At 38.9% G+C, this 24703-nt stretch overlaps 1 protein-coding gene across 6 annotated transcripts in view; it reads right to left on the reverse strand.

Annotated features, from left to right (window-relative positions):
- TDRD12 (tudor domain containing 12) overlaps positions 1-24703 on the reverse strand; it is a 93670-nt gene that overhangs the window by 38472 nt on the left and 30495 nt on the right. For all 6 annotated transcript variants that reach the window (XM_087421848.1, XM_087421849.1, XM_087421851.1 and 3 more), the window contains 2 exons: positions 10233-10330; positions 9536-9612 (listed from right to left, as the gene is read on the reverse strand). In XM_087421848.1, coding sequence (XP_087277974.1) covers positions 9536-9612; positions 10233-10330 — 175 coding nt within the window. The remainder of the gene's footprint in view (positions 1-9535; positions 9613-10232; positions 10331-24703) is intronic.

A 24703-nucleotide genomic window follows, 5' to 3' on the forward strand; every position in this document is an offset into this window, starting at 1 on the left:
CTCCTACTGAATAGAAACTCTGAATAAAGTACAAAAATATAGGGGAGAGGAACCAAAATGTCAAAAACAACCAGAATCAGGGAGAATTTCCCAGGCTTTCACCTTCCTCTACCTCTTGGTGTTGACCCAAAGGTGGCCTGAGACTTGAAGTGTACAGCGGATGTAGACATCAAAACCTCTGAAAGAAACCCTCTATTTCAAGCCAGAGAACCGAGAAGACGAGCCTTAAACCAGAGAGTGCGGGGAATCCCAAACGATTTTTTCCTCTTTTTCTGTCCTGGCCCTGCCCCAAGGCCAGCTCTGACCACGAAGCTGTATGCTGCAACGGCAACGGCAGCGCAGTCACCTAAACCCTGAGAGAAAACCGCTCCCTCCCTCGAGGGGTACTGGGAAATGGGGACCCCGTGGTCTAAACACTGTGTGGGGAAAACCTCCATCTTTTTTTCTCTCTTATTTCTATTGTTGTGTTGCTCCACAAACAGCCCCAATCACATAGAACTGCCTGGCAGTCTCTCCAAGATAAACCATCTTCCTGGCCAGAGGAGCAAGGAGAGGGAGCATCAGAGAATAGTGAACGTCAGGAAAATCCTGGAAAAAAAAGGGAGCAAGACCGGAGGAGAAGAGGACCCCTTATTTCTGTTATGATACAACACAAGTCCCAGGCTCGCCCCAAGTTGAGTGTATTCAGAACAGACCCAAAGCAGCAGCACGCCAAAGACCCGGAAACTGAGCTCACACTGCAATCAACACTTGCAGAGAGTGAGACAGAATCTGAGGTCTGCTGAAACAAATAACAAAAACAACAAAATCAACTTTCTCCAGGGGATTTTAACAGAAACCAGTCTCTCACCACAATGTTCAAAATATCTAGAATACGATCCAAAATTACTCGACATACAAAGAACCAGGAAAATCAGATCAATTGTCCAGGGAAAAGATAATCCATAGATGCCAACCCCAAGATGGCTCAGACGTGGGAATTGTCAAACACTTTAAAGCAGCTATTACAACCCTGTTCCATAGGGAAAGGAAAGGTGAGCACTCTTGAATGGAACAATATAAGTTCTCAGCAAAGGGGGGTGACGTCAGCATCACAGCAGAGTGAGCTTCCCCCACTGAATTCTCCCCCTCTAAGACACAACAAAAAGGACATTCACATTCCAAGAGAAGTTAATCAAACAACACAAGGGATGTCTGAGGGACCCATGCAGCCATACACCTGAGGACTGAGGTGCTGGAATCCCCAGAGAAAGTGGAAGGAGGTAAGAGGAGATCCCTTCCTTCCCCAAGGACTGCGACCTTGAGACTGAGACCACATGGCTCTCGGGCGGGGGGAGGGGTGGCTCTTTGCAGGAAAACCAGCACTCTCCAAGATCCCTCACAGCCCAGGGAAAACTCCCCTACAGAGGGAGCAGAACTGTTTGGGGGTTACCTTCGACAAGCTAGCACTTCAGGAGACCAAAGAGTAAGAGTGAAGCGAGAAACCCCTGGGATCGGGGAGGCAAAAGTTAAGAGCCTCTCCCCATCCGCCCACCCGGCACTTTAGCACAGCAGCCCTGTAGCCTCAGCTCAGCGGTGCTTCAGCTCAGTGCTGGCCCCAGTGCCAGTGGCGGCGGCGTGCCCGTGCCCTGGCCCCAGCGGCTGCAGCTCCCTGGCACCCCGGCCCCAGCAGCGTGTGCCACGCCCCAGGCCCAGTGGCCCAGCCCCAGCTGCATCAGCTCGACTGAGCTCAGGCTCCAGCTGCTTTGGGACCAGCTACTTCAGCCCAGCCACGCTCCAGCTCCAGCTTCTCCAGCCCAGCTGTGCTCTAGCTTCAGCTCTAGCTTGTTTGGCCCAGCCATGCTCCAACTACAGCTCCTTCAACCCAGCTGCGCTCCAGCTCCAGCGGTTCCCACGCTCCAGCTCCAGCTGCTTCCACTCAGCCACACTGAGGCTTGGCCACACTCCAGCTCTGGCTTCTTCGGCTCACCAGTGCCCGAGCTCCAGCTGCTTCATCCTAGCTGCATTCCAGTCCCAGATGTTCCTGCACTCCAGCTCTAGCTGTTCCCCCACTCCAGCCCTGCCAGCCTCTGCTCAGCCATGCTTCAGCTCAGCCACGCTTCAGCTCAGCTGTGGGACAGGCAGAGCGCCTGTGGATCGAGGCAGGCACACAATACACAGCTCTTGACCCCCACCCAAAGGTGGCAGGGGGAAACTGCGACCAGATATTCTCAGTATGAGGAAAAATAAGCCAATGCTGACAGGCACTATGCAAAAATACACTAAATCTCCAGACCAGAAGGAGAATGACAAGCACCCAGAAATCAACCCTGAAAGCACAGAAATGTATAACGTTAATGACGGAGAATTCAAATTAGCTATCATCAAAAGCTCAACAAAATACAAGAAAATATAGATAGACAATTCAATGAAATCAAGAATTTCTTCACAAAAGATATTGAAACTATAAAGAAAAACCAGAGGCCGGCCCGGTGGCACAAGCAGTTAAGCGTGTCCACTCCGCTGTGGTGGCCCGGGGTTCGCTGGTTTGGATCCCGGGCACGCACCAATGCACTGCTTGGCAAGCCACGCTGTGGCAGCATCCCATACAACGTGGAGGAAGATGGGCACAGATGTTAGCCCAGGGCCAATCTTCCTCAGCAAAAAAAGAGGAGGATTGAAAGATGTTAGCACAGGGCTGATCTCCTCACCAAAAAAAAAAAAAAAAGAAAAACCAATCAGAAATCTTAGAGATGAAAAACATAATGGAGGAGATAAAGACAAATCTGGAAGCCTTAAGCATTAGAGCTGACAATATGGAGAAAAGAATTAGCAATATTGAGGACAGCAATGCAGAAATGCTCCAGATGGAGGAGGAAAGAGAACTAAGACTAAAAAGAAATAAAGAAACTCTCTGAGAAATATCCGACTCAATTAGGAAATCCAACATAAGGATTATAGGTATTCTAGAGGAAGAAGAGAAGGAAAAAGGAGCAGAGAAACTGTTCAAAGAAATAATAGCTGAGAACTGCCCAAACCTGGGAAAGGAGCTGGAACTATCAGTGAATGAAATCAATAGATCTCCTAGCTATATCAACATGAAAAGATCCTCTCCAAGGCATATAGTAGTAAATCTGACAAAAGTCAATGACAAAGAAAAAATATCAAGGGCAGCTAGACAAAAAAAAAAAAAAAAAAAAAAAAAGTACAAAAGAATTCCTATCAGGCTCTCAGTCAATTTCTTTTTTTTTAATAATTTTATTTATTTATTTATTTTTCCCCCAAAGCCCCAGTATATAGTTGTACGTCATAGCTGCACATCCTTCTAGTTGCTGTATGTGGGATGCAGCCTCAGCATGGCCGAAGAAGCAGTGCATCGGTGTGCACCCGGGATCCAAACCCGGGCCGCCAGCAGCGGAGCACGCGCACTTAACCACTAAGCCTCAGGGCCGGCCCACAGCGAATTTCTTGACAGAAACTTTATAGGCTAGGAGAGAGCAAAACGATATTTTCAAAATCTGAATGACAAATACTTTCAGCCAAGAATACTCAGTAGAAATATCCTTCAGATATGATGGAGAAATCATAACTATCCCTGAAGAACAAAAGCTAAGGGAGTTCATTGCCACAACATCCCCACTACAAGAATTTCTCAAGAAGGCCCTCACGCCTGAGGAAAAAAAAGAGAAAGGGGATACAAAGTTTTGTACAAGGAGAAAAATAGGTAGACAAAACCAGAAAAATTACAGGTCTCTATCACAATAGATTAGCAAACACTTAATTATAAAACAAAAGATCAAGGGAAGGAAAACACCAAAAATAAATATAACTTCAGCACTTTAAACAAAAACTCACAAGACAGGATGGACTAAGTAGTGACAACAATAACTTAGAAGGGGAAGAGGAGAGGGAGGGAATCAACTTAGTCTAAGGAAATAAGAGGCCATCAGAAAATGGACTATCACACCCATGAGATTTTTTATACAAACCTCATGGTAACCACTAAACAAATAATCAGAACAGAGTCACACACGAAAAATAAAGAGAAAACTAAGAGAATCACCATACAGAACTACCAAACTGAATTGGTAGTCTGAAACACATGGGACAAGAAACAAAAGAACTGGAAAATGAGCGATAAAAATAGCAACATTAAGCCCTCATATATCAATAATTACCCTAAATGTAAATGGACTGAACTCTCCAACCAAAAGACACAGAGTGGTGGGATGGATTAAAAAACAAGACCCAACAATACGCTGCCTCCAGGAAACAAATCTCAGCTCTAAAGACAAACACAAGCTCAGAGTGAAAGGATGGAAGACAATACTCCAAGCTAACGGCAAACAAAAGAAAGCAGGTGTTGCCATACTTATATCAGACAAAGTTGTCTCCAAGATAAAACAGGTAATGAGAGACAAAGAGGGGGGCAAAATATAATGATAAAAAGGGCACTCCATCAAGAAGACGTATCACATATAAATATATATGCACCCAACACAGGAGAACCAAAGTACATAAAACAACTATTAACAAACCTAAAAGGAGATATTAACAACAACACAATAATAGTAGGGGATCTTAACACCTCACTTACCTCAATGGATAGATCTCCAGACAGAAAGTCAACAAGGAAACAATGGAAAACTTGATGAGATGGACTTAATAGATATACATAGAGCACTCCACACAAACACAACAGATTACACATTCTTCTCAAGCATGCATGGAACATTCTCAAGGACAGACCGCATGCTGGGAAACAAGGCACGTCTCTATAAACTTAAGAAGATTGAAATCATAACAAGCATCTTTTCAGACCATAATGCCATGAAACTAGAAATCAGCTACAAGAAAAAAACTGGGAAAGTGACAAAGCTGTGGAGACTCAACAACATGCTACTTAACAAGCAATGGATCATGGATGAAATTAAAGGAGAAATCAAAACATATCTGGAGACAAATGAAAATGAAAATATACCATACCAACTCATATGGGGTGCAGCAAAAGTAGTCCCAAGAGGGAAACTCATAGCAATACATGCCCACCTTAACAAACAAGAAAAAGCCCAAATAAGCAACCTCAAACTACACCTAACAGAATTAGAAAAAGAACAAACAAAGCCCAAAGTCAGCAGAAGGAGGGAAATACCAAAAATCAAAGCAGAAATAAATGAAATCAAAATGAAAAAAAAACAGTAGAAAGGATCAATGAAACAAAGAGCTGGTTCTTTGAGAAGATACACAAAATTGACAAACCCTTAGCCAGACTCACCAAGAAAAAAAAGAGAGAAGGCTCAAATAAATAAAATTAAAAATGAAACAGGAGAAATTACAACCGATACCACAGAAATACAAAGGATTATAAGAGAATACTATGAAAAACTATATGCCAACAAATTGGACAATCTAGAAGAAATGGAAAAATTCTTCGACTCATACAACCTCCCAAAACTGAATCAAGAAAAAATAGAGAATCTGAATAGACCAGTCACAAGAGACTAAAACAGTAATCAAAAACCTCCCAAAAAATAAAGTCCAGGACCAGATGGCTTGTCTGAAGAATTTTACAAAACATTCAAAGAAGATTTAATATCTATCCTTCTCAAACTATTCCAAAAAATAGAGGAAGAGGGAACACTTCCCAACACATTCTATGCTGCCAACATCACCCTGATACCAAAGCCAGACAAGGACAATACTAAGAAGGAAAACTAAAGACCAATATTCTTGATGAATATAGATGCAAAAGTCCTCAACAAAATATTGTCAAACCAAATACAGCAATACATTACAAAGATCATACACCATGATCAAGTGGGATTTATACCAGGGACACAGGGACGGTTCAACATTTGCATCAATCAATGCAATACACTACATTAAGAATATGAGGAATAAAAACCACATGATCATCTCAATAGATGCAGAGAAGGCATTTGACAAGATCCAACATCCATTTATGAAAAAAACTCACAACAAAATGGTTACAGAAGGAAAGTACTTTAATATAATAAAGGCCATATATGACAAAGCCACAGAAACGTCATACTCAATGAGGAAAAACTGAAAGCCATTCCTCTGAAAACAGGAACAAGACCAAGGTGCCCACTCTCACCACTCTTATTCAACATAGTACTGGATGTTCTGGCCAGAGCAATTAGGCAAGAAAAAGGAATAAAAGGAATCCAAATAGGCAACGAAGAAGTGAAATTCTCGCTGTTTGCAGATGACATGATCTTATATATAGGAAACCTTAAAGAATCCACTGGAAATCTATTAGACAAAATCAACAATTACAGCAAAGTTACAGGGTACAAAATCAACTTACAGAAATCAGTTGCATTTCTATATGCCAATAATGAACTAACAGAAAGAGAACTCAAGAAGACAATCGCATTTACAATCACAACAAAAAGAACAAAATATCTAAGAATAAATTCAACCAAGGAGGTGAAAGATCTATACCATGAAAATTATAAGACATTATTGAGTGAAATCAATAATGACATAAACAAATGGAAAAATATTCCATCCACGTGGATTGGAAGAATAAACATAGTTAAAATGTCCATATTACCTAAAGCAATCTATGGAGTCTATGTAATCCTAATCAGAATCCCAAGGACATTCTTCATGGAAATAGAAGAAAGAATACTAAAATTCATATGGGGCAAAAAAAGACCCCAAATAGCTAAAGGAATCCTGAGAAAAAAGAACAAAGTTGGAGGCATCACAATCCCTTACTTCAAAATATACTACACAAAGCTATGATAATAAAAACAGCACGGTACTGGTACAAAAACAGACACACAGATCAATGGAACACAATTGAAAGCCCAGAAATAAAACCACACATCTAAAGACAGCCAATCTTCGACAAAGGAGTTAAGAACATACAATGGAGAAAGGAAAGTCTCTTCAACAAATGGTGCTGGGAAAACTGGACAGCCACTTGCAAAAGAATGAAAGTAGACCATCTTTCGCCATACACAAAAATTAACTCAAAATGGATCAAAGACGTGAAGGTGAGACCTGAAACTATAAAACTCCTGGAGGAAAATATAGGTAGCACACTATTCATCACCAGTCATAAAGGGATCTTTTCGAATTCCACGTCTACTCAGACAAGGGAAACAAAAGAAAAAAAATAAACAAGTGGGACTTCATGAGGTTAAAGAGCTTCTACAAGGCAAATGACACCAGGTTCAAAATGAACAGGCAACCCACCAGCTGGGAAAAAATATTTGGAAACCATATATTTGACAAGGGATTAATCTCCATAATATATAAAGAACTCACACAAATGAACAATAAAAAAACAAACAAGTTGATCAAAAAACGGACAGAGGAAATGAACAGACACTTCTTCAAAGAAGATATATAGATGGCCAATAGGCACGTCAAAAGATGTGCAACATCACTAATCATCAGGAAAATGCAAATTAAAACTCCACTAAGATATCATCTTATACCCATTAGAATGGCTATAATCACCAAGACAAAAAATAACAAATGTTGGAGAGGTTGTGGAGAAATGGGAACCCTAATTCACTGTTAGTGGGAATACAAACTGGTGCAGCCTCTATGGAAAACAGTATGGAGATTCCTCAAAAAATTAAAAATAGAAATACCTTATGATCCAGCTATCCCACTACTGGGTATCTACCCAATGAACCTGAAATCAACAATCCAAAGAGGCTTATGCACCCCTATGCTCATTGCAGCATTATTCACTTTGGCCAAGATGTGGAAGCAACCCAAGCATCCCTCGATTGATGAGTGGATAAAGAAGATGTCGTGTGTGTGTGTATATATATATACACACACACACACACACACACACACACACAATGGAATACTACTCAGCCATAGAAAACACAAAATCGTCCCATTTGCAACAACATGGATGGACCCGGATGGACCTTAACACAATAGTGTTAAGGGAAATAAGCCAGAAAGAGAAAGACAAACACCACATGATTTCACTCATATGTGGAAGATAAACTAACACATGGACAGAGAGAACTATTTTACCAGGGGCAAGGGGGGTGAGGGGGTAGCCACAAGGGGTGAAGGCATGCATTTATACAGTGACTGACAAACAATAATGTACAACATAAATTTCACAATAAAGAAAAAAGAGTTCTCAAAGAAATATAAACTATTAAAAAAATCAAATAATTTTAAAACTGAAAAATATAATACATCAAATAAACAATTCACTGGACCCATTCAATAGCAAATGGAGATGACAGAATAGTCAGTTAAGTTAAAGATAGATCAGTAGAATTATTAATCTCAAGAAGAGCAAGGAAAAAACGTTGAAAAAATGAACAGAGCCTTGGACCTTTTGGACAATATCAAAAGGTTTGACATTCGTCTCATCAGTCTCAAAAGGAGAGGAGAAAGAGATGAGTGCAGAAAAAATATCTGTAGAATAACAGCTGAATACATCCCAAATTTGATGAAAGACAGAAACCTACAAATGAAGAACCTTAATGAATCCCAAAGCATAAGAAACATGAGAGAAACTACAGTAAGGCACGCAGTAATTAAACTGCTCAAACCAGTAATAAACAGAAAATTTTAAAAGCAGTCAGAGGAAAAAAACATGTTGCAAACAGAGGCACAAAGAAAAAGATGACAGCAGATTTTACATTGGGAACAATGCAAGTAAGCAGATAGTGGAGCAGTATCTTTAAAATATAGGGAAAAAAGAATTGTCAACCTAGTATTCTGTACCTAGAAAAAATGTTTTTTTAAAAAAATGAAGCTGAAATGATTTTTCATATATACAAAAGCTGAAATAATTCATCACCAGCAGACCCACAACACAATAGTAAAGGAAGTCCTTCAGGTAGAAGGAAAGTGATACCAGATGGAAATCTGGATGGCTCTTCACTGATGGTAACTACAGAGAGGCAAATATATAAGATATTTTTCTTATTATTTATTTAAATCTCTCTAAAAGATAACTGACTGTTTAAATACAGATGATAATAGATTGTAGCATTTATAACAAACGTGCAAATAAAATGCATGACCACACTAGCACAAGGTCCAGGAGCAGGGAGAAATGGAGACATACTATTTTAAGATCTTACACTATATGTGAAGTGGTATAATATCCCACCCTTTCTGTGATTTCATTAACATCCCTGATATGCATCTTGATAAGGACACAGTGCCAGTCAAAGCCTTTGATACTCATCTTCAACAAACCATTCTTTGCTTTCTACCAGCTTGTACTGCCATCTGGCCCACATGTACCCATCCTTTACATCAGGACAACTTTGTTGAACCTGCCTTACCAAAACAACTTTCCTGACAAGGTAACAAGGGAACTCTATAGCCACTACCAGTTTTTGGTCAATCGTGTGGCTAACCAGTTGTCACAACGTTTTTCTTTTAAATTAATATATATTGAATTAAAATTTCCAGGGCCATTCATTTTTTTAATTAAATATTTTCCTATCATCAATGGTATAGAACAAAGTATAAGATGGTATTATACTCAAGTGCTAGTCAATTACACTGAATTTTCAAATCATACCTTGCTGCTGGTATATCTGGGTCAGCATATATGGTTATACCTCTTTTTGTTGGCCAGTAAACTGAAGATTCAACACACTGCAAAAAAAAATGTTTTTCAGAAAGAATATGTATGCCAGCAAGATATATATTCTTGAGGAACCAAATTTCCATGGGAATTATTCTCACAAACAACCATCTCAGATAATTTTCAGACAACACAGATATGGAGAGACAAAGAACTGGAAAGTTGGGTGACTACGCCATTGCTATAACCACTAGATGGAAGTGTCTAAATTGTAGGCAGCTGGAATTTCAGATAACCAGTATTTAAACTGTCCTGTAATTACTTTCACCTGTCAGGTCAAAGGGACTGGAGGGACAGGTTAGGCTTTATCTTATCTATTAGAGTGTCCCTTAATCCCAGATTTTCACACCCTGGTTAAAATGAAAATAAATACCCAATTGTGTAGAGAAGCCACTAGGCCAAGAACGAGGGCTCGTCAAGAACGAGGGCTCGTCAAGAGGGGAGCTGGAGTTATCTTGTTCTTTTGAAACAGAGCAAACATGCAAACTATATTTTTTCATGAACGAAACTATCATAGCCAAGGATTTTTTAATAGAAAACATATTTTTTGTTCCTGGTAGATTTTAAAGGAGAATATTCTAAAATTAACATTATACAAACTTTATATCTAATAACCATTTAAAAATACAACCTTATTTACATCTTTTAAAGGGAGGCACTGTTGTTTCTTTTCAGATTTGTTTTTAGGTGAATCTCTCTGTGAATCCATATTACATCTTATAGTTTTACCTGCAAAATAAAAACAGTGATAAAAAGCTATCTTAGGAAGTGTTATTAATAGAAAATAGGATAAAAAGATTATAATTTAAAAAGTATTATCACAAAATCTTAATACATAAAATCATTATGGAATAGAGCTTTGTATTAAACCTCACTTGAGGGGATTAAATTTAAAAATCTTATTTCAACTCTTATTATACATTAAAATATGTTTTAAAAATTCCTTTACTGGCTTACTAAGAATTAAACATAATTTACTTTCCCAACTGGGCAGACTATATTTTCCAGAGGGCCACAACATGTCTGGCAACACACGGGCTTTTCTCACTATGTGACAGGCACTTCTCCCATTGAGAGGGGAGCTCCATATGGCTTTTCCATGAGCCTGGGTGGGCTTATAAACAACACAGAAGTGGTGTTAGGTGACTTCTAAAGCTAGACTGCAGAAGTGCCATGTACTTATGACCTGCTCTCTTGGACGCTCGGTTCTGAAGCCCAGCCACCATGCTGTGAGGAAGCCCAACCAACCACGCGGAAAGGCCACGAGAGGCATTTCAGATGACAGGGCCAGCTGAGGTCCCAGCCCAAACTGGGAGACATGCCAGACATGTGACTGAATAAGTCTTCTAATGAATCCAACTGTTTAGTCACCACAGGCCTTCAAGTCTGCCCAGCTGAGGCCCCAGAGTCTGTGGAGCAGAGACAAACCCCTTCCTGCTGTGTCCATTCTGAATTCTGACCACAGAATCCGTGAGCATTACAAAATGGTTGTTTTACACCACTAAATACTATAAGATATTTGTTACACAGCAGTAATAACCAGAATACCAATTATAACTCAGTTTCAGGAAACGGTTCAGGATCACAGTTGTGCATCTTACTTCTTCACAGCACAGTGGATATAGAAGATATTAGAAAACAGCTGAATTTGAATCACCAGAGGGAAGAAAAATCTACAGCAGAGTCTTCCAAATATCTTTATCCTCTAGGCCTAAATAAGACTTCTGAAAAGTGACAGAAGTTATTTAGTGAATAATATCGATAATCAAGCTGGGTAATTACACTTGGGTGAAAACTGAGGGGTGACTTCAAAGAAAAGAAAACAAAAGAAATTCAATCCAGGGGCTGGCCCGGTGTCCTAGCGATTAAGTGCGCACAACCCGCATTGGCAGCCTGGGGGTCGCAGGTTTGGATCCCAGGCGCACATCGACACACCGCTTGTCAAGCCATGCTGTGGCGGCGTCCCATATAAAGTGGAGGAAGATGGGCACGGATGTTAGCCCAGGGCCAATCTTCCTCAGAAAAAAGAGGAGGACTGGCATTGGATGTTAGCTCAGGGCTAATCTTCCTCACAAAAAATAAAGACAGAAAGAAAGAAAAAAAAACTGAGTGAAGAAACTTTAAAAAAAGAAGAAGAAATTCAATCCAGCAATCATTTATTAAGGAACTACAGAGGCAATTCTGGAAAAGTGTTCACCCTAAGTATCAATAAGAGAAACACAAACTGAAATGATGAGGTACACTTTTCACCTATTAAATAACACAAATCACTGAAATAAATAGCTAACACTGGAAATGTGACATGATATTGTAAACTGGTCTAATTCTTCTTTAAAGTAAGTTGGAGTCCATGTCATGTGATGTCGGGGTCTGGAATTACGTTCTCTCTTCACGGTGTGACAGCCAAAACTACACACTGATCTGGAGCCAGGAGTGCAGGTGGCAGATGAAATGTGCCAAAAGAAAATGTTCATACAGTATGAGCTTTCAAACAAAATCACAAAGTCCACAAAGTAGTTCAATGCCATCAATGTTAAAAAAAAAAAAAAAAAAACCACAAAGTTTTGTGAGGAGGTGGAGATTCACACCTGACAAAATGGAGATAAAACAGCAGTCTAAAAAGGACCTAAAATAAATCTATTTAAAATATCCAAGAGATAAAAAAACGAATAGTATTCACGAAACAAAACAGGTGGATATGAAAAGATAGGCAGACATAAAAAAGAACCAGTCAAAACTCTAAGCAACAAGAAACAGTCATTAAATTGAAAACCCAAAAGATGGAGTAAATACTGGGCTAGAATCAAAGAGAAAGATGGTAATTTAAAGAATTAAATTAAGAAAACCTCTCAGAAATCAGTTCAGAGAAATAAAAAAAATACAAAAAAAAAAGCTAAGACAAATGGATGATAGACGAAGAAACACTAATCTATGTCTAACAGATCAGGAGGAGGGAGGAAAAAAATCTTTGAAAACATTACCATCTAATACAGGCACACTTCATTTTATTGCACTTCTCAGATACTGCATCTTTTACAAGACCCTCCACCAGCAAGAAGAACACAACTCACTGAAGGCTCAGATGATGGTTAGCATTTTTAAGCAAAAAAGAATTTTTTAATTAAGGTATGTAAATTTTTTTTAGACAGGCTATTGCACACTTAAAAGACTACAGTACAGTATATAAAGTAAGTATAAACATAACTTTTTATGTTTACTGGGAAACCAAAAAAATTCATGTAAGTCGCTTTATTGTGATGTTCGTTTTATTGTAGTGGTCTGGAACCAAACTTACAATATCTCCGAGCTGTGCCTGTACTTTTCAGAAACTCAAGTTAGACATGAATTCTGTAAGTGAAAAATTCCAAGTGTTAATAGAATAAATTTTGAACCAACCACACACATTGTAAAGAAACTGCAGAATATCAAGGATAAAGAGAAAATCTAAAAAGTCAATTGACAGAACATACCAATTACTTACAAAAGAATAACCAACAGATTGACAGATTAGAAGAAAATGAAGTACAATTTTCAACACTGAAGGAAAATAACTAAGAATCTAGATACTGAATCCAGTTTAACTATTTCCATATTTTAACATATACTACCCATAACCCCTACTGAAAGAACTACTAAAATATGCACTTGAGGAAGAAGAAAAATAAACCAGTAGTGCAATAATAATCCTAATAATATTAATAACCAACATTTACTTACTGCTTATTATGCATCAAGAACTATTCTAAATGCTTTATATGAATTAACTAATTGAATTCTGTGTGATAGGTATCATGGAATTACTTTATTGAATCCTATATGGTACAATTACTTCCTCCCTTTTCAGATGAGGAAAACGAGGGACGGAGAGGTGAAATGACTTACCTACGTTTATTCAGCTAATAAAGAGCAGATGTGGAATTCAAACCCAAGCAGTTCAGCCCCAGAGAACTTAAAAATTGAATGTGAAATACATATGAACAATAACAAGTTAAAGCTACAATTCTAGATAATACTGAGAATCGAAATGGAAGGGGAGTTTAGAAAAGAAAAGGTAAGGTTCTTGATGTGAGAAGGATAAATACTGATTATCTTTAAACTTCGCTAGAAAAACCAAAGTATATAAAAAAATTTTAAGGCTAAGAGAAATGAAATATGATATATAAAATAGTAAAGGGGGAAGAAAGGAAAATATGATCAATTCAAAAGGATGCAGAGAACAAGCAAAAAAGGCAAAGAAAAATCATGGTCAACTGAAACACAAAATGAGATGATGAAAATAAGTCCAAACTCATATTTAATCACAATAAATGTGCGTGACTTGTTAACAAATCAGAGGTGGCACTTATAATAAGAGAAATGGAAACTACTCTAAGATACTATTTCTCACATGCAGACTGAAAAAAATCTAAAAACTTGGAATACTCTCTGCTGGTGAGGCTGTGGGCAAATCAACACAGTCTCCTAGATTTCTGGTGGGACTAAGAATGATACGGCACCTACGGACAGGAACCTGGCAATGTATAATAAAATCAGCCTTCGATCCAGAAATCCTTTTTCCAGGACTCTATCTAGGAGACGGATCACCACAAATACAAAATAATATATACTGTATATTTCCACATATACTGACATGAGAGAAAAGAAATCTTGACTATTACCTCACATCAATAATTTGAAATGGATCATAGAACAAAATGTAAAAATCAAAAGTAGAAAACATACGGAAAGCAAACATTTCTTAGACTGGACACAAAATCATAAAAGAAAAAAATTGATAACCTGGATTTAATCAAAATTAAAAGCATTTGCTCTTAGAAATATACCATTAAGAAAATGAAAGACAAGCCACAGACTGGGAGAAAAGTCATTCATGATACAAATATGTGACAAATAACTTGTATCCAGGACATATTTAAAAACTCTCAAAGCTTATAATAACAACAAAATCCAATTTTTAAAAAATGGCAAATATCTGAACAGGAAAGAAAACAAACTGTCAATAAGCACAGGAAAACATGTGAAACATCATAAGTAATTAGGAAAAAGATTTTCAATCCAGAAGTCGATCCTTGCCAATGCCCCCGAGAGTATCACAGGGTAGAACACTCCAGAGGCATTTTCAGGCATACACACTGAGAAAATTTACCTCCCACATGCCCTTTCCTTGAGAAGTAACTTGAGGGTGTGCTCTAGCCAAACAAGTAAACAAGGAAGATGCCATCAGGGGATCCAGCACGCAGGCTGCAGCTCAATAGAGCAGTGAAGAGAAACCCCAGCGTTGAAAGGGAAAGAATGGGGCTGGCCCGGTGGCGCAAGCAGTTAAGTGTGCATGCTCTGCTGCGGCGGCCCGGGGTTCGCCGGTTCGGATCCTGGGCGCGCACCGATGCACTGCTTGGCAAGCCATGCTGTGGCGGCGTCCCATATAAAGCAGAGGAAGATGGGCACGGATGTTAGCCCAGGGCCAGTCTTCCTCAGCAAAAAAAGAGGAGGATTGGCAGATGTTAGCCCAGGGCTGATCTCCTCACAAAAAAAAAGAAAGGGAAAGAATGACAAGAAGCAGCTTCTGTTGTAGGAAGATCGGACAGTATCACGGTTAGATGGCACACACACCAGACTGTGTGAAGCTCAGAAAATCTTGAGTATTGAACCCAAGTCACCCATAACTTTTGGAGAAATAAATGAAATAAGGGTAGGGAAAAATGTTTCTGTCCTTAACACCACCAAAGTAAAGACAGCCAAGGCAGAGCCAGCATTTAATCAAGGAGAGCAAAGACTCCAACCAGGGCTGAACTGTTAACATCCCACTGCAGAGTGAGAAAAAGAGCACATGCAAGGCAAGTAAACACTCATTAGATGCAGAAGCACTTGAGGGGAAGGGCTGGGGGAAGGTGGGGAAGACCCTGGATTGAGCATCAGAAACAGAGCTGGCCCACTGAGGACGGCGTCTGGACACTGCTGACCTGCTGCTTCTCACGCTGACTCGTGAAGTCAGAATCGTGTAGTTTACAAACCATGTCTGTAAGGACATACGTCCGACAGAAGGACGTACCAAGAAAAAAGAATAAAGGGGAATGTTAGAGACATGGTACCACAGATGCTTCTGCTCTCAGCCAAGATGAAGTCACAGGGACTGAAAACATCCTCTGAAACTGAAACAAGTAGAAAAACAGACAAAATACATGAAACAACGCGTTTCAGATATTGGCTATCAGACAGTGCAGGACAATGGTCCCTAAGAAATGGGGAAGAACTTAGATGAGTACTATGATTGCCCCAGCTTACCACCTGGACAGAGCTTCCAGGATGCAGGGAGCGGGGACCCAGACAGAGCCCGGCAGTCCCCCAGAATCAAGGACACAGACATGGGAGTCCAAAAAGGCCAAGGTGGCTAGAACCCAAAAGAGGAAAGAGCAGCAAGGCGAGTGAGTTCTGGAGATCTACAGTGCAGTTCTAATGTCCATTCAGTCCAACCTCTACAGCAGCGGGCAGCAAACTACCTCTACACAGGGTCAGACAGAATCCTGTTTGCTTTGTGGGCCAGATGGTCTCTGTTGCAACTACTCCACTCTGTCATTGTAGCATGAAAGCAGCCACAGACAAGATGTAGACAAATTAGCATGGGTGTGTTCAATAAACCTTTGTGGACAATGAAATTTGAATTTCATATAATTTTTATATGTCACAAAATATTACTCTTTTGATTTTTTTTAACCATTTAGAAATGGAAAAAACATCTTTAGCTTACGGGTTCTACAAAAACAGGTGACAGGTCAGATTTGGCCCACAGGCTATAGTTTACTAACTCCTAGTCTCAGATAATAGAACCCCTAATTATTAGCTGGGCATCTAGCAATCCAAAACAAGGGCAACATCTCCCAGACCTTCCTCTCCCACTAGCATGGGTACATGAGGAAGTTCTGGTCAAAGAAATGGGAGCAGAAGCATTGTGTGTAACCTCTGCATCAGGCCTCCCCTTTTTCTTTCCCTCAACTCACTGGACAGACTGGAGACAAAGTGATAAATCATTGTGGAACATGAGTATGGCAGCAAAACCGTAAGGATGGCAGTACCAACAAGACAGAAAGGGCCTGGACCCCTGAGGACCTACCTGCACTTTTAGGACATGTTGGAGAATTAAACTTCTTCCTTGTTTCAAAAAGAGGAGTGGGGAGGGAGAGAGGAAAAGACAGAGAGAGAGAGAATTAACTGTTTAATCCAAAATGATGATATATTGTGGGATTTATAACATGTAGAATTAAAACATATGACAACAAGAGAACAAAGGTGGGGAGAGAGAAAATGGAAGGACACTGTTGTAAAAGTTCTGACATTATGCATGATGTGGCCTGACATTACTTAAAGGCGAATATGATGAGTAAAGATGTATACTATAAACCCTAGAGCAACCACTAAGAGTACAAAACAAAATGTTATAGCTAATAAGCTAACGAGGGACATAAGATAGAAGCATAAAAGGTACTTAATCCAAAAGAAGTCAGAAAAATAGGGAAAAGGGAACAAAGAACAGTTGGGACAAATAGAAAACTAATAGTAAGATGGTATTTTTAAACCCAACAACATCAATAAGTTACATTAAATATAAATTACTTAAACAATCCAATTAAAATGCAGAGATTGACAGACTAGACTAAAAGTGCAAGACCCAATGTACACTGCCTACAAGAAAGCCCCTTGAAATATAAAGAGACAAATAGGTTAAAAGTAAAAGGACAGAAAAGGACATAGTATACTAACATTAATCAAAAGAAATCTGCAGTGGCTACACTAAAATCAGACAAAGTAGACTTTAGATCAAAGAATAACACCTGAGATAAAGCGGGTCACTTAATGACACAGAGATCAATTCATCAAGAGGATATAAAAATTGTAACTATGTATCTAAATAACAGAGCTTCAAAATACATGAAGCAAAAACTGACAGAACTGAAAGGAGAAATAAAACAATTACATGGTTGGAGATTTTAACACCTCTCTCAATAGTTGATAGAACACTTGACAGAAAGCCAATAAAGACAGAGAAGACATGAATGAATCTATCAACCAATGTGACCTAAATGACATTTATAAGATACTCTACCCAACAACAGCAGAACACATATTCTTCCCAAGTACACACAGAACATTTTCCAAGAGAGACCATATTCTGGGTCATAATACAAGTCTCAATAAATTTTAAAAGAGTCAGATCATACAGATATAGGATACCAAACTGAGAATCTGCAACAATTAAAGGAGTCAATCAAGACAGACAACATACGTAGAAAAAAGAAAAGCAACTGGAATTTTCCAAGAAGAAATAAATGCTGTAATCTTCTATTTCCAATCTTACATTTAAAAACTCAACTTAACTTCCAGTTTTGGTTCTGGCACGTAAGGAGGTTGGAATTCACCACTCTATTGTAACAAGTAAAAAGCCAATCAAATGGAAAATCAACAACCTTTCTTAGATCTGACAGAAAAATGAGGTCACAAGGCAAACCACTTCTCCCAGAATTGGAGAGACAGACAGGCAGACACAGAGAATCACAAGTGACCTGAGCAGAAAGCTCCATGGGAACCAGAACTGGAGCAGGAGCATCTGAACTGTAACTGACAGATGGCTGGAGGCTCAGTGCCGAAAAGTGAGTTAAAAACTGCAGCCCCCCCCACCCCCAACTTTTGTGAATTTTACCTCCTGGAACTCCACCAGGGTTTCACAGTGAAGATCATATAAAAATTCCCTTAGGCTTCTAGCAGGGGGAGAGGAAAAATAACCATCTGAAATATGCCAGGACATCTGTTCTTCATAAGGCCTGCCTTCAGGACAAACAAACCAGAGCCTAAACTACTGAGGTTTTATCAAAAACTAACTACCCTGGGGGAAGGGAAATACCCAACTCTACTCCCTCTAGCCATCTTGTCCCACCTAAGGGAGGAGAAGTGGAGGACTGAAAAGCACACGTGAAGGTCACAGCCCAGGGGCACAGGCTCAGGAAAAGACTGAGATTAATCACAGCACTGTAGAACCCCACCGCTCCCCCTATAGTTTACCACCATATCACTAAAAGCCTACTTACCAGAGTTCCTTTCACTCAGTATTTCATGCCGGGCTTTCAAGAAAAAAATTACAAGGCATATGTAAAGGGAAAAGACACAGTTTGAAGAGACAAGGGAAGCATCAGAACCAGTCTGAGATATGCAGGGATGCTGGAATTACCAGACCAGGAATTTAAAACAACTACGATTAATATGCTAACGGCTCTAATGGAAAAAGTAAACAAAATGCAAGAACAGATGGGTCACATAAGCAGAGAGATGGAAATTCTAAGAAAGAAACAAGAAGAAATGCTAGAGATCAAAAACACTATAACAGAAATGAAGAATGTCTTAATGGGCTTAGCAGTAGACTGCACTCAGCTGTGGTAAGAGGCTCTGAGCTTGAGGATACGTGCATTAGAGAAGGAATATGTGAAGGTAAATTAAAACTTTTTCTTTTTTTAAACTGATCTAACAGTAACAGTCTGTTCAAAATAATAGCAACAACATATTTGATTTTTACCCTTATGTGTGTGTGTGCGCATGTGTGTGTACGTACATATGCCTACCTATGCTCATGTATAAGTGAAATGAATGACAACAATGATACAAGGGACAGGAAGGAGGAATTAGGAATATTTTGTTATTATAAGGTATTTGCGCTACCTGTGAAGTGGTATAATGCTATTTGAAAGTGGACTTGGATTGGTTTTAAATGCATATTGCAAACTATAAGGCAACTATTAAAAAAGTGAAAAAAGTATAACTGATATGTTAAGAAAGGAAAGAAAACAGAATTATATAACATGCTCAACTAAAACCACAAATGACAGACAAAGAGTGAAAGACAAAAATGAGAACAAAAAACAAGAGCAATGAATAGGACAGTAACAAATATGACAAATATTAATCCAACTATATCAATAATCACTTTAAATGGCAATGGTCTAAATACGCCAAATAAAAGACAGAGGTCGTCAGAGTGGATAAAAAACAAGACCCAACTATATACTGTCTAAAAGAAACCCACTTTAAAGATAAAGACACATATAGATTAAAAGAAAATGGAGCAAGATATACCATGCTAACACTAATCAAAGAAAGCTGAAGTAGCTATATTAATTTCAGACACAGCCGACTCCAGAACAAGGGAAATTCAGAACAAGGATAGAGGCATTACATAATGATAAAGGAGTCAACTCTCCAAGAAAACATTACAGTTCTCAATGTGCATATGCCTAACAAGAGAGCATCAAAATATGTGAGGCAAAAAGTGACAGAGCTGCAAGGAGAAATAGCTAAGTCCTCTATTATAGTTGGAGACTTCAACTTCCCTCCATAACAAAGGAACAGATGCACCAGGCCGAAAATTAATAAGAATATAGCTGAATTCAACAGCACCATCAACCAACTGAATATGATTGATATCTACAGATTACTTCATCCAGCATCAGAATACACCTTGTTCTCAAACTCAAATGGAACATACTCAAAGACAGACCACATTCTGGACCATAAAACACACCTTAACAAATTTAAAAGAACAGAAATTATACAATGCATGCTCTCAGACTGCAATGGAATTAAACTAAGTCAATAACAAAAAGATAGCTGGAAAATCCCAAAATACTTGGAGACTAAACAACACACTTCTAAGTAATACATGGATCAAGAATAAATCTCAAGAGAAATTTTTAAGTATTTTGAATTAAACGAAAATAAAAATAAAACATCAAAATTTGTGGACTGCAGTGAAAGCAGTGCTTATAGAGCAATTTATACCATTAAATGGGCAAATTAGAAAAGAAAGATCTAAAATCAATAATATAGCTTCCACCTTAGAAAACTAGAAAAAGAAGAGTAATTAAATCTAAACCAAACAGAAGAAAAGAAACAATAAAAATTAGAGCAAAAATCAATGAAATTGAAAACAGAAGAACAATCAAGAAAATCAATAAAAGCAAAAGCTGGTTGTCTGCTCGTGCTGCCATAACAAAATACTATAACCTGGTGGCTTAAACAACAGAAATTTATTTTCTCACAGTTCTGGAGGCTGGGAACTCCCAGATCAAGGTGCCAGCTTATTTAGTTCCTGGTGAGAGCTATCTCCCTGGCTGCAGATAGCTACCTTCTTGCATATCCTCACATGGCAGAGAGAGCGCTCTGGTATCTTTTCCACCAGCCCTATTGGATGGTGGACCTCATTTATGACCTCATTTAACCTAATTAGCTCTTAAGACTCTATCTCCAAATACAGTCACACTGGTGGTTAGGGCTTCGACATATGAATTTGGGGGGCACACATAGCATGGTTCTTTGAAAAGATCAGTAAAAGCAGTAAGCCTCTAGCCAGGCTAACTAAGAAAAACAAAGGTGACACAAATTACTAATAACAGAAATAAAAGGAGAGACGTAACTACAGATCACATAAACATTAAAAGGATAATAAAGGAACACTATGAACAACTCTATCCCCACAAATTTTACAACCTAGATGAAATGGACCAATTCTATGAAAGACACAAACTGCCAAAACTCACACAAGAAGAAACAGACAATCAGAATAGGCCTATATCTATTAAAGAAATTGAATCAATAATAATCTTCAAAAACATAAAGCATCAAGCCTGTTGGTGAATTCTACCAAACATTTAAGGAAGAAACCATACCAATTCTCTACAATCTCTTCCAGAAGACGGAAGTAGAAGAAATACTTTCTAACTCATTCTATGAGGCCAGTATTACTGTAATACCAAAACAAGAGAAAAACATTACAAGAAAAGAAAACTACGACCGATATCTCTCATGAACACAGATGCAGAAATCCTCAACAAAATATTAGCAAACTGAATCCAAAAATGTATAAAAAGAACTGTAAATCATGAACAAGTGGGATTTATCCCAGGTATGCAAGGCTGGTTCAACATTAGAAAGTCAATAAATGTAATTCATCACATTAATAATTTAAAGAAAAAAAAATCACATGATCATATCAATAGATATAAAAAAAGCATCTGACAAAATCCAACAACCATTCATGATAAAAACACTCAACCAGCTAGGAACACAGGAAAATTTCCTCAAATGGATAAAGTATATCTACAAAAATCTACAGCTAAAATCACACTTAATGATGAGAAACTGGAAGCTTTCCTGCTAAGATCAGGTACAAGGCAAAGATGTCTCCTCTCATCACTCCTTTTCAACACTGTACTGGAAATCCTAGGAATGCAATAAGACAAGAAAAGGAAAGAAAAGGTACAGATTGGGAAGGAAGAAATAAAACTGTCTTTGTTCGCAGATGACATGATCATTGAAGTAGAAAGTCTGAAAAGAGCTGACAAAACACTCCTGAAACTAATAAGCAATTATATCAAGGTAGCTGGATACAAGGTTAATATACAAAATCAATTGCTTTCCTAGACAACAGCAATGAACAAGTGGAATTTGAAATGAAAAACACAACGTCATTTACGTTAGCACTCTCCGAGATGAAATACTGGAGTATAAATTTAACAAAATATGAAGAAAACTACAAAACTCTGATGAACAAAATCAAAGAAGAACTAAATATATGGAGAGATATTCCATGTTCATGGTTAGGAAGACTCAATATTGTCAACATGTTAGTTCTTCCCAATTTGATCTATAGATTCAATGCAATTCTAATCAAAATCCCAGCACGTTATTTTGTGGGTACTGACAACCTGATTTTAAAGTTTATAAGGAGAGGCAAAAGATCCAGAATAACCAACACAATATTGAAAGAGAAGAACAAAGTTGGAGGACTGATACTACCCAACTTTAGGACTTAGTATAAAGCTCCAGTAATCAAGACAGTGTGGTTTTGGCAAAAGAATAGACAAATAGATCAATGAAACAGAAAACGAAGTCCAGAAATAAACCCACATAAATATAGTCAGCTGATCTTTGACAAAGGTTAAAAGGCAATACAATGGAGAAAACATAGTCTTTTTAACAAATGGTGCTGGAACAACTAGACACCCACATGCAAAAAAAAAAAAAAATCAATCTAGACATAGACCTTCGATTCTTCAGAAAAATTAACTCACAATGGATCACAGACCTAAATGTAAAATAAAAATTTATAAAACACCTAGAGAATAACATGGGAGAAGATATAGATTATCTTGGGTGTGGTGATGACTTTTTAGATACAACACCAAAGGCATGATCCATGAAAGAAAAAACTGATGAGATGGACTTCACTAACATTAAAAACTGTTCTATGAAAGACACTGTCAAGGGAATGAGAAGACAAGCCATGGAGAGACAAAGACTGGGAGAAAATTTTTGCAAAACTCGTATCTGATAAAGAACTGTCAACCAAAGTATACAAAGAACACTCAAAACTCAACAATAAGAAAACAAACAACCCAACTAAAAAATTAGGCAAAAAGTCAGACACCTCACCAAAACAGACATACAGATGGCAAATAAGCACATGAAAAGATGCCCTACATCATATATCACCAGGGCAATGCAAATTAAAACAACAATGACATACCACTACACACCTATTAGGATGGTCAAAATAAAGAATACTGACAACACCAGATGCTAGTGAGGATGTGGAGCAACAGCAGCTCTCAGTTACTGCTGGTGAACATACTCTTACCATATGATCCAGGAATTACACTCCTCGGTACTTACCCAAATATGGTGAAAACATATGTCCACACAAAAACCTGCACATGAATGTTTACAGCAGCTTCATTCATAGTTGCCAAAACTTGAAAGCAACTAAGATATCCTTCAGAATGGATAAACAAACTGGGGTACATCCAAACAACGGAACATTATTCAGTGCTAAAAAGAAATGAGCTATCAAGCCATGAAAAGACATGGAGGAATCTTAAATGTATACTACTAAGTGAAAGAAACCAATCTGAAAAGGCTACATACTGTATGATTCCAACTATATGACATTCTGGAAAAGGTACAACTTGGAGACAGTAAAAAGATCAGTGCTTGTCAGGGAGTAGGGGTGAAGGAGGGATGAATAGGCAGAACACAGAAAAATTTTAGAGCAGTGAATTTTTAGAGCGCTTACAGAATCTACTCTGTATGATTCCGTAATGGTGGATACAGGTCACTACACAACCCATAGAATGTACAACACCAAGAGTGAACCCTAGTGTGAACTATGGACTCCCAGTGATAAGCATGTGTCAACGTAGGTTCATCAGTTGTTCCAAACATTTCACCTGGTGGAAGATATTGATAACAAGGGAGGTCATGCAGGTGTGGGGGCAAGGGGTATATGGGAAATCTCTGTACTTTCTGCTCAATTTTGCTATGTACCCACAACTGCTCTAAAAAATAAAGTCTATTTAAAAAAAAACTCAGTCTATAGGCAAGAACAGAGAATATTAATTATGGGTGCAGAATAGAATGCAAACAATATAAAGGTACTGATGACAGAGGATGGGAGGAGGAAGAGGAAAAATTGTGCTGTTCATACCCTCATTTTAAAGGTGATCAGTAGAACTAAAGAGTTATAAAATTATAGTGGAAGCTCGTCCCCTTCCCCACAACTCGCCCGAACACTGCTGGGTGGGCAGAGCAAAGGGCCTCAGATCTGCTCTGGTGGGGGAAGGAACCCTGGTGCCTGACAGCCCAAGCAGTGAGGTGAGCACATGGCAGAGGAGGAGGGGAGAGGCCTGCAGCAGATGGCAGAGCCAAGCAGGACGAGAGGGCACCTTTGTGAGGGCTGCAGTGGGAGGCTACCCAACACGGGATTATAGGACCACGAGGGGGCAAGTCTGAGCCTAACTGAAAGGAGGAAGCCCCCACAAGGTGGTTGTGTGTGTGGGGGGGAGGTATCTGCCTGAACTGGGGGCGTGACAGGGTGGGGGTGGTGTCAGAGCATGAGAGGTGTGAGGAGCGCATCCGCACAGAAGGGAGAGGAATGGCCATGAAAGACTGGTTACTTACAAAGCCAAAAAGAGTAGTTACTTACATAGCGGGACCAACCCAATAGTAATTCCAGTAAGGATAATGGGAGGCAGGACTCCCAGTCACAGAAGGGAGTTACACACTTGG

Source organism: Ceratotherium simum, chromosome 33, assembly GCF_057802395.1.
Source record: "Ceratotherium simum simum isolate JZ-2026a chromosome 33, ASM5780239v1, whole genome shotgun sequence".
In the NCBI taxonomy this organism is placed as follows: Eukaryota; Metazoa; Chordata; class Mammalia; order Perissodactyla; family Rhinocerotidae; genus Ceratotherium; species Ceratotherium simum.